The sequence below is a fragment of the Anguilla anguilla genome, chromosome 7 (genome assembly GCF_013347855.1).
Source record: "Anguilla anguilla isolate fAngAng1 chromosome 7, fAngAng1.pri, whole genome shotgun sequence".
In the NCBI taxonomy this organism is placed as follows: Eukaryota; Metazoa; Chordata; class Actinopteri; order Anguilliformes; family Anguillidae; genus Anguilla; species Anguilla anguilla.
In genome coordinates, this window is record NC_049207.1 from 16402126 (window position 1) to 16418588 (window position 16463).

Sequence of the window (16463 nt, forward strand, 5' to 3'; positions counted from 1 at the left end):
TCTCTGCAGGTACATCTTTGAACACAAAGGCACCCAGCGGATAATGATCATCAACAACTGCACCCTGCAGGATGACGCTGCCTACACCGTCACCGCTGGCGATGAGAAGTCTACCACTGAACTGTTTGTTAAAGGTATGCTGTTACAGTAGGCTTCCCACATTTTGTGTGGTAACCCTGGTAGCCTCGGTTTGGTAGATTGGGGAGTTTTTTTCTCACCACCATTTGAGGGTTTTCGCTCTGGTATTTGCTCTGTTTGCTCTTTTTGCTCTGTTTCTTGCCCTCTTTTTGCCTACTCTGTAAAGCATCTTTGTGACAGTTCTCTGTAAAAAGCACTACGTAAATAAAATTCAAAATATTATTGAATTGTACTGTAGATATTCCCTTTGAGATGCCCCCCACCTCCATCTTGGTGTCATTCTGTATGTCCCTAACGGATGTTGCAACCTGATCCCTCACAGAGTTACCAGTGAAAATAACCAAAGAGCTGCAACCGGTGAAAACCACGGTGAACGAGCGAATTGAGTTGGAATGTGAGGTGTCTGAAGAGGGAGCTCAAGTTAAATGGTACACCGCTCTTTCCTCTTTCTGCTAGATTTTATAATGAGGGATTAGTTGGAATTAGATCCTCTGCATCATACCAGTGCTGATGAGTAAGGGGGAAATGTAGCTTGACCTCCTACTCAAAGGATTCTGTGCTCCTGCCTCTAGGCAGTACCAAATATATTAGCAGCCAGGCAGCATTCTTTCAGAAAGGCCTCAGAAACAAAACTTTTAAGAAGCCCTGGAGCTCACTTGAGTGGGAGACCTCAAATTTTGGAAGCTGTGTTCAGTGACAAGCAGCCACTAAGGATTTCAGTGAAATGAAATACAATAAATGCCTCTTGATTATATATGCATTAGTGTGGTGATTGGGGTACTTCTGCCATATGAAATTTAGTCCTTAATGATCTGTTAAATCAAAGTCCTGACTCATTCTTATGATAATAGTCCTGAGGCCAAATGGCAGGGGTAATGACCCTTGTTTTCTTGATAATGTTTTGGAAATGTCTCCCAGTGTGGTTCAGCAGATGTACTCATCTGTGGGGCTCTAAGAGAAGGGTCTTTGCATCCCTGTGTCTGTGGTTCTGAAAGAGCCTCCCCGGTTCCTGACTCTCAGGCTGAAGAATGGCGTGGAGATCCCAACTGGAGTCCGCTCTCGCTACCGAGTCAAGAGCGACGGGATGAAGCACGTGCTGATCATTGACGATGCCATGAAAGAAGACACTGGCACTTATTCCCTGATGGCCTCAGGTGGCACCAGTCAGGCCCACATTCAGGTTGACTGTGAGTTTATTTCGTCATATGTATCTCCTCCATGTGCTTCTTCCTCCTGCCTGTCCTCCTCCACACACACTCGACCAGACTCATCAATTTAAACCTCTTCTCCACAGTGAAACCTCTGAAGATTCTGCAGGACCTGAGTGACCAGACGATCCGTTTGGGTCAGCCCCTCAAGCTGCACTGTGAGCTCTCCCCTGGGAACGTGCCAGGCCGCTGGTACAGGAACGGCCAGCTGATCCAGCCTAATGACCGCATCAACATCATGCACAGAGCCAAGTGCGTCCAGCCCCCTCTTCCAGTCAGGGACCACACGGTCCACATGTCAAAGCAAATGGCCCCTCCCTCAGTTTTACAGTATGCAGTCACCTCATTCCCACTCAGCCAAGCATCCTCATTCCCCTTGTAGTAGGAGTGCATTCTCTCTGAAACAGCTTGCATTGTGTGAAAATTATTTCTCAGCCACAAACCGCTTTTTCCCCTTTGTTGTAGGAACCACAGACTAGAAGTCGAGTGCTCCTCAATCCATGATTCAGGGGACTACACCTTTGTGCTGGAGGGATACTCTCAAAGCCTCTCTGCCAGAGTTCACATCATAGGTACAACACACACCGTGTAGCACCCAGCAGTACTGACCCTGGAACTTGTTTGAAGCTTTCTATTGTAATGATTTGAGTGATGCTTTTTTTAAATCAAGAAATTGAGTTACTGTAGATAGATGAGGAGCTGAGTGTTCTTGCAACAACCAAAATTAAATAATGATCAAAACCAAAATAAGAACAAAACAATATGTAAAATATAGTGCAACTGAAAACATCTAGTTGAGGGCACCAGTACTGTACACAAATTAACCATGCAGTACTAACACTTATAGTACTCTTCATACCTCTTCATGGAGTCCACATTATATAACTCTCACGTTGATCTTTGAACACTTATTCTATGAACAACAGCCCTGATCCACTCCACACAACACATGCTCCATACCACATGCCCTACAGCCATACACACAATAACCTACACCACTACCCTACAGTCCACATCAGACTTCAGTCCTGGAGTGCCACAGTTTTTGCTGGTTTTCAGTGTTTCAGGACTAATTATTCATTTAAGTAGTTGATTAGCTAAAGAATCCACACACCATTGTTTCAAGTCCTTAATTGGCTGCTTATGGAAAGGACAGTGCAGCCCTCAAACTGAATTCTAGGAAGGCTGCGCTGTTCTTTCCATCAGCAAGGGTATACCAATGCCATACAGCCATGCACACAGTCAGGATTAAAATAATCCTGTGGTATTGTTTTATTTTGTCCAATGCAGATCCCCCCAAAGTGTACCTGGACAGTCTAAATTACCCTGACAACACTGTGACCATCGTGGCAGGAAACAAATTGCGTCTGGAGGTCCCTATTAGCGGAGAGCCTACCCCCAGAGTGGTGTGGATGAAGGGGGAAAGGGTGAGAATGGGGTTATGGGGGGAGGTAGAGTGGAGAGGACAGTGAGTGTGAAAGGGGAGAGCCAATGTGAGGAGTGGAGTGGTGGAAGAGAAGAGTACAGAAGTGTCAGGGATTTTATATATACCGTGAGTTCCGTAATGTTTGGTACAAAGACTTATTTTTATTGATTTGGCTCTGTACTGCACAATATATTTGTATTCCAACAATTTACATTTGGTTAAAGTACACATTCTCTGTGCTTTTATTTAAGGGTATTTTATATACTTTGGTTTCACCATGTAGAACTTGTAGCACTTTTGTTTCCCCCCATTCCAGGGAAGCATAATATTTGGGACATATGTTACATATCTGACATAATGTTGTGTAAATTAAAGTAGTCATGTTTAGTACTGTTGCATGCCCTTTGCATGCAATGACTGCTTGAAGTCTGCAACCAATATGATGGTCATGCTCTGCCAGGCCTGTACTGCAGTCATCATCAGCTCCTGCTTCTGTCAGAGACTAATTGCCTTAAGTTTACTCTTCAGCATATGAAAAACATGTCTAATTTAATTCAGATCAGGTGACTGACTTGGCCAATCATGAATTTTCTGGTTTTTGGCTTTGAGAAATTAAAGCCACCCTTGGTGGCTTTAACAGTATTTTTGAGATCATGGTATTGCTGTTGAATACATCACCATTCAATGAGTTTGGAGGCAATTGAACTGAGCAGATAATATTCTTCTGTACACTTCACAATTAATTCTGGTGCTGCTATCAGCAGTCACCTCAATAATGAAGACTAGTGAGCCAGTACCTGTGGCAGCCATACAGTACATGCCCAAACCTTAACTGATACAAGTGAATTTTTGTCTCAACTTTCCAAAAGACTTTTTTCCAAAACGCTGAAGGCTCGCTTATGTAACCTGGCTATCCTGTGTTAGTGGCTAACTAGTGGTGTGCATCTTGCACTTATATAAAAAAGTGCTGTATTTTCTACATGGTAAAACCAGAATGTGTAAAATAAACTTTAATCTGAGAACTTGCACTTTAAGCATATGAGAATTGTTTTATTACAACTTTAAAATTGTGGAGTATAGCGTCAAATCAAGAAAAAAAAGTATTTGTCCCAAACATTATGGAGCCCACTCGATGTGTGTATGTGTGTCTATGTCTGTGTTTGTGTGTGTGTGTTTGTGTGTGTGTTTTGGCCATCAAAGGTTATCCCAGATACAGGCAGTAGGGTTCGAGCAGAGACGTTCTCTGACCACACCAGCCTCACAATAGACATCGCAGAGCGGGAAGACTCAGGCAACTACAAGATTGTGCTGCAGAATGAAGCAGGACAGGACACAGCCACCGTCAAAGTGAAGGTTGTTGGTATGTCACAATTAAATCACAATTTATGGCATCATAGACTGGATTAAAACCATAATTTCGATGCAATACTCACTCTGGGCATGATTTGTGCTCTCAGATTAGAATTCGGGGTAGTGCTCTCATATGTACAAATTGCCCTCATTCTCAGACATTCCTGACCCCCCTGAGGCCCCAATGGTTCCTGAAGTGGGAGGAGATTGGTGTTTGATGACTTGGGACCCGCCCATCTATGATGGAGGCTCACCCATCTTAGGTATGCAATACGTTATGACTATGTGTGTGCATGCATGCCTGTGTATCTGTTTATCAGTGTTTGCACAAAGTATTTGAGTCCGTTGAACAACTGATTAAAATTCCAGTCATATCTATCATCAATGTGGGCACGATAGTCAGGTGTGATGTGTATATATTCATAATGTGTATATATGTTCAAAATTATACACCAAAGTATTCTGTACATTTGTTTTCATAAGTTATTTGCATAATGTTGATGTGAAAATCACTTGGTGTCTTCAGTCCCTAAACGTCTTTTAAGTGTTGTGAAAAGGAATGGCAACATTACAAAGTGGTAAATGCTTTACTCTCCCAACTTTTTGTGAAATATGTTGCAAAAATCAAAATTGAAATAAGTGTTTATTTTTAAAAAACAATAAAATTCATGAGGTAAAACATCAAATAATGTGCTTTTTGCAGTTTTAATTTTAATTTAGCATATCGTCCCAACTTTTTTTGATTTGAGTTGTACTTCTGTGTATTTATTTTATCATGTATTGGATATCTGTGTGTACATCTTATATCTGCACGTGTTTCAAGTATAACTTTGTATTGCAGGTTACTTCATTGAGAGGAAGAAGAAACAGAGTTCCAGGTGGATGAGACTCAACTTTGACCTTTGCAAAGAGACCAGTTTTGAACCTAAGAAGATGATTGAGGGTGTTCCCTATGAAGTGAGAGTGTTTGCAGTGAATGCCATTGGCACGTCCCGCCCCAGCGAACACTCCAGGGCGTTTGTGCCCCTGGGTAAGTATGCTGTTCACCCAGCTGCCTTTTCCTATTCTGGCAGTCTTTATATCCCAGTGTCATACCACTGGTCATATAGACATTGCACAATTAAATAGGCCTGGAAAAAGATTTATTCAGTCTTACCTTGTACAGTATGTGAGACAAAGCACAACCTTTGACCTGTGATGTCAATGTGGAGGCGTCTTGACCTGCAGCTGCTGCTGTGGATGCTGTGGCATTTAGAACATTCTGACTCTGATCTCAGTTGGGCCCTTTGGGGGCAGAGTTAAGGGGATATTAAATGTGATTTTATAATGGCTGCCGAATTGCACAAGGATTATTGGTTTAGGAGATCAGTCGCTCCTCATGGCCTTACGGCTGTCCCAGCTGCAGGCTTCTGTAGAGCTGCGGCATGTGTCAGAATGTAAGAATCAAAGTTAAGAGCTGCTCCCAGTGAGATCTGATGAACAGACTGATTTCATGCTGGCCAAGATGGTGGTTATAGAGGGGATGGAGGCTCCTTTCCTGAGCTTTCCAATATGAGTATGTCTCCATGATGCACCCACAATAAAATTAATCATTTCTAAACATGCACAAGATAGAACATGTACATTGTGGTGTAAATACTTAACATAGTAGGTATACATACAATGCACATTTATGTATGTATGTATGTATGTTCTTCCCAACTACGTCATCAGGATTAATTTGCCTTATTTTTTGGATGCAATCTTGAGAAGAATTGTTTACAGGATTTATGTGCTTGCTACTCCTACTTGTGGAGGGATTCTCTTTGTCCTAGGGTATGCTTAACTGACATTCCTGACTGCCACTGTTAGCTACATGATAGCGCCTGAACAATTCAGTATCATCATTATCATTCACCCACCTACTCTTCCCTGTAGCTGTTACAAGTGATCCAACAATGCTGGTGGTGGATGATGTCACAGACACTTCGGTGACAATGAAGTGGCGCCCCCCTGATACCATTGGTGCTGCAGGGTTGGATGGCTATGTGTTGGAGTACTGCTTTGAAGGAAGTAAGAGGAATCCCATTCAAAGCACTATGTCTATGTCAAGCTTGCATACTCAAGTTAGCCATATACACTCAAGACACTGCTGAATTATAGTGCAATTATAGTCAGTAGTCTCCTGTCAATGCAGATTTTGGGTGCTTTTTTTACTGGAGGGTTTGGGTAACAGTGGATCACCTGAGTGAAGTCGAATCATTGCCCACTGGAACACAAGGCTTTGAAAACAATTCCAGTCTGAATTGATCTTAGACTCAATATATGCTGGATGGGCTAAGTCACTGGTTAAAGGACAAGGGGTATCATCTGTTTATTTATTAATTCTTAGAACCTGGCAGATGACCTGAAAAATTAGTTGAATGCCTCACTACGATTGAAGTTTGACGTTATTGTGAAGTGATTGAAAGGAGATTTTACAAACCTAGTTTAGGCTTCAGTTGAGGCCTGGAACTGTAAAATGTTCAATAACTCAGAGCTCCGTCTTGCCTGTAGCCGATGAGTGGATTGTGGCTAACCCGGAGCTGACGGAGAAAACCAAGTACACCATCACAGGTCTGCCTCCAGAGAGCAAGATCTTCGTGAGGGTGAAGGCTATCAATAAAGCAGGGCCCAGCGCACCAAGGACGCTCCAACACCCCATTCTGATCAAAGAGATCATTGGTGAGACCCCTCCCCCCATCCTGTATGTACACATGCACAAAATAATATTGAAAGTCAAGTAACTAGTTGAAGACACACGTATGTGTAAAAAGCAAAAGCACATAAAGTGAACTGCACTTGGACTATGTCAGACTGTGACCATTTATGCCCCCTGCACAGAACGTCCCAAGATTCGCCTGCCGAGACATCTGAAGCAGACATACATTCGCAGGGTCGGAGAGGCCATTAATCTCGTCATTCCCTTCCTGGTAAGGCTAAAGCTATATGCTAAGCACTGTAATGCTTTGACAGAAAGGGTATGACTCCACTCAAAATAGATCCTTGATCTGTAAGAAAACACTAAGTGTCATGGGATTGTTTCTTTTATAAGTGACAAAGAACTGCAGAACTCGGGGACTCTTCTGAAGACTATGGAGGTAACATTTCTGAAGACACATAACTCACCTATGGTTGGTTTTCAGGGGAAACCAAGACCAAAGGTGAGCTGGCTGAAGGGGGGGAAGGCTGTGGATCCTACACAGGTGAGCATTCGCAACAGCGAATGCGACAGCATTATCTTCATCCGCAAGGCCGAGAGGAAGCACTCCGGGAAATATGAGATGTCCGTGCAGGTGGAGAACTATGTGGACACTGCCATTTTAGATATCCAGATTGTGGGTGAGTCCATCTTGAGATAGACAGATTGCTGAGTTCGTCTTGGATTTCCAGATTGTTGATGTCATTGATAGGTTAGTTTTCCACCATCTTGGACCTTAATGATAGAACAAACATGATTAATATGAAGACACTATAATAATGAACAACCTATTTCACTAAGCTTTGCACTAAACCCATAAACATAACAAAAGAAATATGATGCCTTCTATGTCTGTCAGGTACAGTGGGAAGTTGGACATATTCATGTAGGCCATTAAAAGACATTGTCTTCACCCTTAGTAATATATTGTTTAAAAGCAAGTAAACTTTTTGCATCTGATCTGTGAATGGTTATTAACCCCACAGACCTCCCTGGGCCCCCACAGTATGTGAAGATTGATGAAGTGTGGGGAGAGAATGTAGCATTGGAATGGACTCCCCCAACTGACAATGGCAATGCACCAATAATAGGCTACACCATTCAGAAAGCTGACAAGAAGACGATGGTTTGTATGTGTGTGGTTGCGAGAGTGTGTATGTGTGCACGCACGAGTGGGCATGTGTGTATATGTTTGCACGTACATGTGTGTTTGTTCTTTCATTACAATATATGCCTTGTTTTCTGCTGACATACAGGTATGTTTGTTTGTGCCGCTGAACATTGAAATACCCTCAGAACAGGAAAGGCCTACATTTGTTCTCCGTTCTGTCTCTGTAACAGGAGTGGTACACGTGTGTGGAGCGCTACCATCGCACCTGCATCACCGTCACGGAGTTGGTAGTGGGGAACGAGTACTTCTTCCGCATCTTCTCAGAGAACATGTGTGGACTGAGTGAGAGCGCCACCTCTACCAAGGACAGTGCACTCATTTTGAAGGAGGGTATGTCTGGCTCTGCTCGAGAGGCATCGGGCCCCCCATCTCCACATCTTACATTGCCGTTCATGTTCTGTTATGTTGTGTTGAATCATTCAGAAGTGATGGATTTGAGTGGTTTCTTCAGTTGCAGAAAAACCAGGATTCAGGGCTTTGTGATTTAGTGATTTTTACAATAACTGAACTATGGGTCATCTGATCCCTCTAAAAAGTTGTAATTCTATTCATTGTGCAAACATTTCACTTCTCTTTTGTTAAATGTTACTCCCTTTTCCTTTTTGGATTAAGAAAACTACATGAATCAGCTAAGCCCAGAGACTGAATTGCCAAGTGTTCCAGGACACATGACACTGTGAAACTGTTTCAGTTCTCAAAATACAAGACTTTGATTGTCTTGTCATTTACCCTCCATTGCAAATTTAAAAGGAAGTGTGGGCTCAGGACTAAGGATCAGTGCTGTATCATCACTTTATTTGAACACAATGGCTGTACACTATTCAACAGGAAAAAACACAAACACTAATATGCTAAAATTACTTATATAGATCCATGATGTTTGGCCACCTGTTTGTGCCACTATATAAAGGAAAGATAAGCCTGTATTTCAGGTTTAATACGCTAACACAGAACTTGAGGGGGTCTGAAAACAATGTGATGTATTTACAATACGGCGTGCGCATTAGCTATGGATAAAAAGGTTTTGAATAGAAATCACATAAACAAGGTTTAAAAACCCTGTAGTTACTTTCAAACCTAAACATCTTAACAGTGCTAGTCTGATATTATACACAAATGCAGTATAACCCTGGTAGATATAGCCAGCAGCCATACGACCACGCACTCTGCTCCTGCTGACTGACTGAAGCTAAGCAGGTGTGGGCTTCGTTAGTACTTGGATGGGAGACCACCAGGGAATACTGAGTTGCTGCTGGAAGTGGTGTTGGTGGGCCAGCATGGGGCAATCTTCCCTCTGGTCAAATAAACCCCAATGCCCCAGGGCAGTGACAGGGACACTGTGCTGTAGGAGATGCCATCTTTCGGATGAGCCGTTAAACCGAGGTCCTGACTCACTGTGGTCATTAAAGATCCCATGACACTATTCGCAAAGAGTAGGGGGTTCCCCGGTGTCCTGGCTAAAATCCCAGATCTGGCTCTCACAAAAACTTGCCACCTAATCATCCCCTGATTTAATTGGCTAAAAAATGTTCTCTCCGTCAAGTGGAGCTGCTCAGTGGCCAACAATAGAGGATTGTGGTTGTACTGGGCAGCTCCCAGGTGTGAATGAGTGTGAAGCAGGGCGTTCCTGCAAAAGAGCATCCATGCTCAGTGAACCTACCCAGGGTAAATAAAGGTAAATTAAAAAATAAAATATATATTGTCAGTGGTATGTTTGTGCTAACTAATCTAATTTATGACTAATGGCATAAATTGTATTGCAACTGACTTCAGTGAGAACAGCCACATGTGAGATGACACTGAATGATGATTGTGTTGGTGCTGCTTGATGATTGCAGTGATGTTATGCCATAAATTTCTCCTCACATGGGTCATTCCTTCATGACACAGCCCAGGGTCCATATCATGCACAACCTCACTCTCCCCTTCCTTCCTCAGGCATTAACCTGAAGATCCCGGAGTACAATGAATACGACTTTGCAGAAGCACCCCACTTCACTCAGCCCCTGATGAACACGTTTGCTATCGCCGGCTACAACGCCACACTCAATTGCAGTGTCCGTGCCAATCCTCGGGTAGGTTACCTCATTCTGAAGGAGAGAGGGACTCTTCCTATCTGCTTCTCATGCACCTACTGCCATTCAGCTAGGCCTGAGGGAGAAGCTGCCATTTTAAATCAGTTCCTATGTGTCAAACATGAAAACTTCAAAACAGAAATTTCATAGCCAGTCCAGGTCACTGACTTGGTGATTGATTCCTAACTTTGTTCCCTGTTCAGAAAGGTCAATTCTCAGACTTGCTTGTACCTTATTATTGTTTACAATTACACACACCGAAGTAGGAGCTGGGAAATTCCCTATCTAGTAATACTGTAGTGTCTATGTCTTACTTTAAGAACAAGCTTTAAATCCTGATAAGGTCGTAAAATCTAAGATTGCCTTTTTTTCTGGTTTAAGCCTAAAGTGATATGGATGAAGAATAAGATTGCCATCATTGACGACCCACGGTACCGCATGTTTAGCAACCAAGGCGTGTGCTCCCTGGAGATTCGTAAGCCTAACCCCTATGATGGGGGCACCTACACCTGCAAAGCCGTCAATGACTTGGGAGAGGCGCAGGTGGACTGTAAGCTTGAGGTGAAAGGTCAGTCCTGAGTTTGGCTGAGGCTCTAGTTTAAGTTCTGCGTGTGCAAGGTATGTTGAATGTTCAATTTTATTGAAATTAAAAAAGCATATCTGCTAGTTCAGTTCAAATGAACAGACTCAAGCATACAGACTGAAAAAAACAGATCAAAGCTTACTGGCTCCCAGCACAGATTTACAGACAGAAACTCACAAATTATCTGTACTGATAAGAACAGAAGAAAGCTCAGAGACCCACAGCACAGACAGGATCTCACAGAATTACAGCAAAGAGGAAGCTCACAGCCTCACTGCATGGATAAGAGGTCTCAGATTCGCAGCACAGATGTGAGCTCACAGACTAGCAGCACATAATGGAGCTCACAGACTAGCAGCAAAGATTAAAATTGACAAAATTTCAGCAGAACAGGCAGAAGCACTCATGGGAATATGCTGGGAAATTTGGCTGGTTGAATTTTCAGTCTCCACCCCGAAGATGCAGCTTGGCAGATTTTTGGTTTGGATTTTGTTGAAATGCTTTTTCCCCCCACCCCCAAGTTTTTGTGTTTTTGTTTGAATGTTTTTGGAAGGGTTCTCCCTCAAGTCCTTTTGTGAGATGAAATGTACGTAATCAATTTAATGATTTGACCCTTTTTGTCAGAACTGTGAGTTCATCATTCCTAATACTCTGGTTTTTCATGCATGCCCTTTGCAGTCATATAATAGTTTGATTATTCATGTTTAGTCTAACCACTTTTTATTTCACTCTTTAGACAATCCCACACCACAGCCATTTTTCTTTCAACATACCCGAAATCACATAATCCCCTACTGTGGCTTCACCTTTAACAAACCCCTCCTCCTACAATATTTATCTGTGCCTTCAACATACGCTCTCTCCTACAATCCTCCAAAGTCTGTTAAGTGCAGTTACTTATTATACTGATTTAGAATGCAGTCAGTATACTAGATCCTAATTAGAAAATGGATTACATTGTAATCCTTGTCAAATCCTTGTACTAAACGACTGTCATTGTTGTTCCCTGGCTTATCTACGTGTGTCAGTCCTTTCTGTTAAGTACAGTATGTTCACAGTAATAAGTATGCCAGTATAGGTGACACATTTAAAACACACACACACACACACACACACACACACACACACACACACACACACACACACACACACACACACACACACACACACACACACACACAGGCGTTTAACACATTTAACTTTGAAAATGACTTGAACACTTAGTTAGTGAATAAGTAATTTCACAGTTAAAAGGGACTGCCCCCTGGAACACATGTAACTCCTTCATGAAAAATTTGTTAACACCTCTTCTCTTCTCTCCCCCAGTCCCCCAGGAATTGTGAGTGTATGTTCTCATCCAAGGTAAGCTTTCATATGGTCTTGACATATGAAGCTTATAGCATTCATTCTGCACCTTTCTGATGCAAATAATATGGTGTTACTCAGGCAGTAATTTAAAGTGGCAGGTAGCCCCAGGCTGGTGGGTAACTCCAGGGTGGGATGATAGACTGCAGTAGGTGTAACGGGTAACATTTATATCCACATTACGCAAAGGTAGCCCCAGCAATCCAAGGTCACAGGATCTGATCAATTAAACTCAGAAATACATTTACCAGCTGTACTTCAGCACAAATTCAGCTCTTAACTGTGTACAGGGTCATTTGTATGCAAAGCATTTTTTTTCCATGAGGAACTGGAACTTTCCATCAGACGCTAGGCTTAAGAACTACATTTCCTTGTTTCTACCAAACATGGCTAGTTCAGAGCATTCTAAACATCACAGTTTGTAATACAGCAAAGAAGATATGAAACGTTGCATAATTAATAAATTGGGAATAATAACATTCTAAAATTTGTGTGGTTGACAACACATTTAGAGGTAATGATACGGATACGTTGATAAATGAAACACTGGTATTACATAACGGCTTTGGACAAAGACATGCATGTTAGGTGCGCTCCTGCAGGTGCCCTTGACCAAGGCACTTGCCTCAGAACTGGAGTTGGTCCCCGGGCGCAGCACAAGAGAGGCAGCTGCCCACTGCTCCTAGGTAACTAAGGATGGGTCAAATGCAGAGGACAAATTACCTCACGGGGTTAAATAAAGTATATCTTCATCAGAATGAGAACATCTCAGGTAGATATTATTTCATGGTGTTCAGCACCTGTGTTATGTCAGTGGGGATGAGGCATAATCATCCCAGTAGACCTGTGGGCTGCCTGCAGTAGAATAATGTGCTGTTGACTGCCTGTGTAACTTCTGTTTCCCCTGGTAACAGCTTTATGTTTTCTCATGTAACATTTACCACACAAAAGGTGAGTAATCCCCAAGACACAATTAAAGGCTTTCAGACTTAATAGGCCAGTCAAACTATAAACACCCAAATTAATGTCAGAAATTACATGCTGTACCAAGCCAAATCAAAACCTGAATGGAACTGTCAAAGACTTGCACACAAAATCAAGCAAATCAATCCTGAATAAAAGGTCACAGTCTTCATACTCTCAATGGACATTTAAACATGGCAACATTGCTTACATCTGTGGAACCAGCCTCTTTACAATGTCAAGCATTATATATTGGTTTGCAGATGCAACAGATGCTGAGGAAGTTACATGTATTTACATTTTACTATCACAACCAAAACGTACATTTTGATTGCAAGTGAATATAGTTTCTTGAATTCTATATCTGGTTTGTTGAAGTCTTCTGTTATTTAATTTTTTATGAAAAATCTTTTAAAGAAAAAATGACACATTTGCGAAATTTTGCAAAAAAAAAGATTCCAAGGCCCAAAGATTCCAAGGCACTCTTATGAAGTGGCATGTTGTAATTTTAAGTCGTAATTTAAAGAATTAAGAAGATTACAATTAAGTGGACTACTGCCCATGAGTTGCCTTTAATTTTATCTTTTAATTTAATTTGCAATAGGAATCTTCTTAAAGCCGTTGTGAATCACGCGTAATGTCTTAATTGCAACAGTGTAACCATAATTAGAAATCACTTAGAAGCACTTAGGGGCGACATAGCTCAGGAGGTAAGACCGATTGTCTGGCAGTCGGAGGGTTCAAACCCCGCCCTGGGCATGTCGAAGTGTCCTTGAGCAAGACACCTAACCCCTAACCCCCAACTGCTCTGGCAAATGAGAGGCATCAATTGTAAAGCGCTTTGGATAAAAGCGCTATATAAATGCAGTCCATTTAATATAAACATTTAGGTCAGAAGGATTAAGGTGAGTGACATCATCCATTTTCAGGTGGTAGGTAAGTGTATTTGATTGTACGCAAACCCTAAAGTTACTACGAACAACCTGTATGCTGAAACACACTCCAAATACATAAGAGTTGGGGCATGCACCTAGGAGTTTACAAGGCAGAAGAAATACTATTTTTCCCCAATTGGGTGCAAAGCTATTAATCTGACAGAAAAAAAGAAACAATAAGGGTTTATTCACTTACAGGTTTTCATTTGCAATTGTCTGTATTTTGTCCTATGCGATCTCTTGGTTGAGCACACCCCATCCCCCTTCTCTTTCTCCAACCTCAGTCTGACCCAAATTCTGTTCTTTTTACTGAACACTGACTGTGTCTGTCCTCTTTGTATGATTCGTTGTGGCTATTTCTTCTCTCTACTGTGACTGTCCTCTTTCCAAACAGCGAATGACCCTGTTTCACTTCTCTCTATTTGTCTCTGACTGTGAGTTGACCATGTCTATCCTTTTTTCATCAGGGGGCTTTACCTTCTATGAGCTAATGCAGCGGGGAGTGCCTTTACATCTGATCGATAAGTACATGAGTGAGGCAAAGAGCTCTGAGCCAGAGAGGAAGTGAAGAGATTGACCACTGCTACAGCACAGCTGCTCTTTCCTGAATTTATATCATCACTGGTTACCTATATCTATTTCTCCTTAGCAACCCTGAGCTGGTGGTAGTGGGGAGGGGAGAGTCTTTTCTGCAGTCAGGCATAGAGCTACTTACCTAGATATGCTGTACCATAAGAGTATGTTTGACATCAGCTCTCACACTTCCCGCTGTCCATTTCAAGTGGCCATTTAAAGGCTGGTTTATACTCTAAAGCACTCCGAAAAAGCGTTTTGGCCAGTTGCTTTGTTGTAGAAATACTCTTTGAATAAAAGGGAGGAAGGGTGAAGTAAACTGAACTGAATTATGCACAGTAAAATGTTCAGTGTTAAATCAACTCTTACAGAGTACATATGGTCCCTGTTGGATTCATGTACTCTGGAAGAGTTTAATTAACACTGGAATTTTTACTGAGTGGCACCAAATTGTTTAGATTTTAAAATGGCTAACATTGTAATGAATATTTCCAGTCAGTTTTTAATAGAGATTTTCAAAATGCTCCCAAAGAAATTTGGAGACATATGAAAGAAAATTTGTTTGTAGAAACACATTTTATATTTCCGGTTGTCTCAGAATTAGCAGATTTTTCAAATTTGGCTTTAATTTATTTAGTGATTTTACACTTCATTGCTATGTTTCTTTGACCGCAATAACAATTTCTTGTGTATTCACATATATTACATGTAATATTTATTTGAACTGCCATTTAATACATTTTAAGAAATGTTTTATGTTGCTGTTGTGGACAAATTAGCCATAGTATTGTGATCTGAATGCTTGAACATAAAAATATTTTCCTCTCACATGTTTTACTCACATTTTTTCTCATATAGCATGATGCTCATGGGTTCCAGTGTTCTACTTAAGCGTGTCTAATTTTATATATACAATTGATGGTTGATCTTGTGTTTGTCTCATGTTCTATGTTCTCCCCCTGTATAGCCATATTCTTCCTGTGTACCGCCATGTTTCCAAATGAAAGACTATTTTTGATGGTTTCTTTGTTAATTTAATTTCTCTCAGCATGTATAAATGGCTGACAGTTGGCTCAGCTTTGATATTAGAGCATGATTTTACTTGATGGATCTCTGTGCAATTCAGTCATTTAAATAATAAACAATTTTGTGACTTGTTTGTTTGAATTTCTGTTTTATTATTGGAATCTTCAAACACTTTTGTCACTTTTGTAATGATAATTATTGTAGTCACATGTCTGCACATGTGCCAAATCGGTGTGCGCAATATTTATGGCAGTGGTCTGCAAGCCTGGCCGAGGAGAGCCACATCTCTCTGGTATTTGTTTTCTCCATATAATCAGCTGACCCAAGAAAGCAGGTGTGTTAACTGTGTAACTGCCTTAGTTGATCCTACGTACTAAGTAACTACAAAAACCAGCAGACCCTGTAGATCTCAAGGACCAGGGTTTCAGACCCCTGATTTATAGGAAAGTTGGCTTCTGTTGAATGCCACTGCCAAGGCAGGAGTGGCCAACCTACAATGGTCAGGAGGGATGGTCACATCCAAAATGCATGTGCACAGTTACCGTTGGAGGGACTTGAGGCTATTGCTTTTAGACGCAACCATAAAGAATGCTGGGATATAGAGCAAACTGAATCCGCAAACCAAGGGTATTTTAAGTAATAACAACAACAACAATAATAATAATAATAATTATTATTATTCTTGGCTTAATAAATGAATAGCCTTTTAATAGTGAAAATGTATTATGAGAACTTTTTTTACTGGAGGAATTAGACTGGTAGTGGCCTTGGGGGTAATTATGGAGCCTGTTTTGATTAGATTTCAATTCAACTGTTCGATATCGCATTATTTATGTACCTGCAGTCGCACATAAGGAGCCTTTGCAGTTTGCTTTTAATCCAAGTTTTCAATTTGATGTGTTATTTAATGTAGTTCATTGCAGCTTAATAT

At 41.4% G+C, this 16463-nt stretch overlaps 1 protein-coding gene and 1 long non-coding RNA gene across 10 annotated transcripts in view; one reads left to right on the forward strand and one right to left on the reverse strand.

Annotated features, from left to right (window-relative positions):
- mybpc1 (myosin binding protein C1) overlaps positions 1-15666 on the forward strand; it is a 39237-nt gene extending 23571 nt beyond the window's left edge. For 8 of the 9 annotated variants that reach the window (XM_035424336.1, XM_035424338.1, XM_035424337.1 and 5 more), the window contains 18 exons: positions 10-134; positions 461-566; positions 1159-1325; positions 1433-1598; positions 1812-1918; positions 2637-2773; positions 3973-4132; positions 4281-4385; positions 4964-5152; positions 6040-6174; positions 6658-6825; positions 6985-7073; positions 7287-7482; positions 7828-7967; positions 8183-8342; positions 9951-10087; positions 10469-10655; positions 14401-15666. In XM_035424336.1, coding sequence (XP_035280227.1) covers positions 10-134; positions 461-566; positions 1159-1325; positions 1433-1598; positions 1812-1918; positions 2637-2773; positions 3973-4132; positions 4281-4385; positions 4964-5152; positions 6040-6174; positions 6658-6825; positions 6985-7073; positions 7287-7482; positions 7828-7967; positions 8183-8342; positions 9951-10087; positions 10469-10655; positions 14401-14501 — 2575 coding nt within the window. In that variant the 3' untranslated portion in view covers positions 14502-15666. Of the gene's footprint in view, positions 1-9; positions 135-460; positions 567-1158; positions 1326-1432; positions 1599-1811; positions 1919-2636; positions 2774-3972; positions 4133-4280; positions 4386-4963; positions 5153-6039; positions 6175-6657; positions 6826-6984; positions 7074-7286; positions 7483-7827; positions 7968-8182; positions 8343-9950; positions 10088-10468; positions 10656-11996; positions 12033-14400 lie in introns of all 9 variants that reach the window. The other variant, XM_035424341.1, reaches the window with a different exon arrangement.
- Positions 6949-14394, reverse strand: LOC118230984. The gene is made up of 2 exons (XR_004765981.1): positions 14130-14394; positions 6949-7576 (listed from the first exon to the last, which is right to left on the reverse strand). It is a non-coding gene; the product is annotated as an uncharacterized LOC118230984 (long non-coding RNA).
- Positions 15667-16463: the final 797 nt, after the last annotated feature.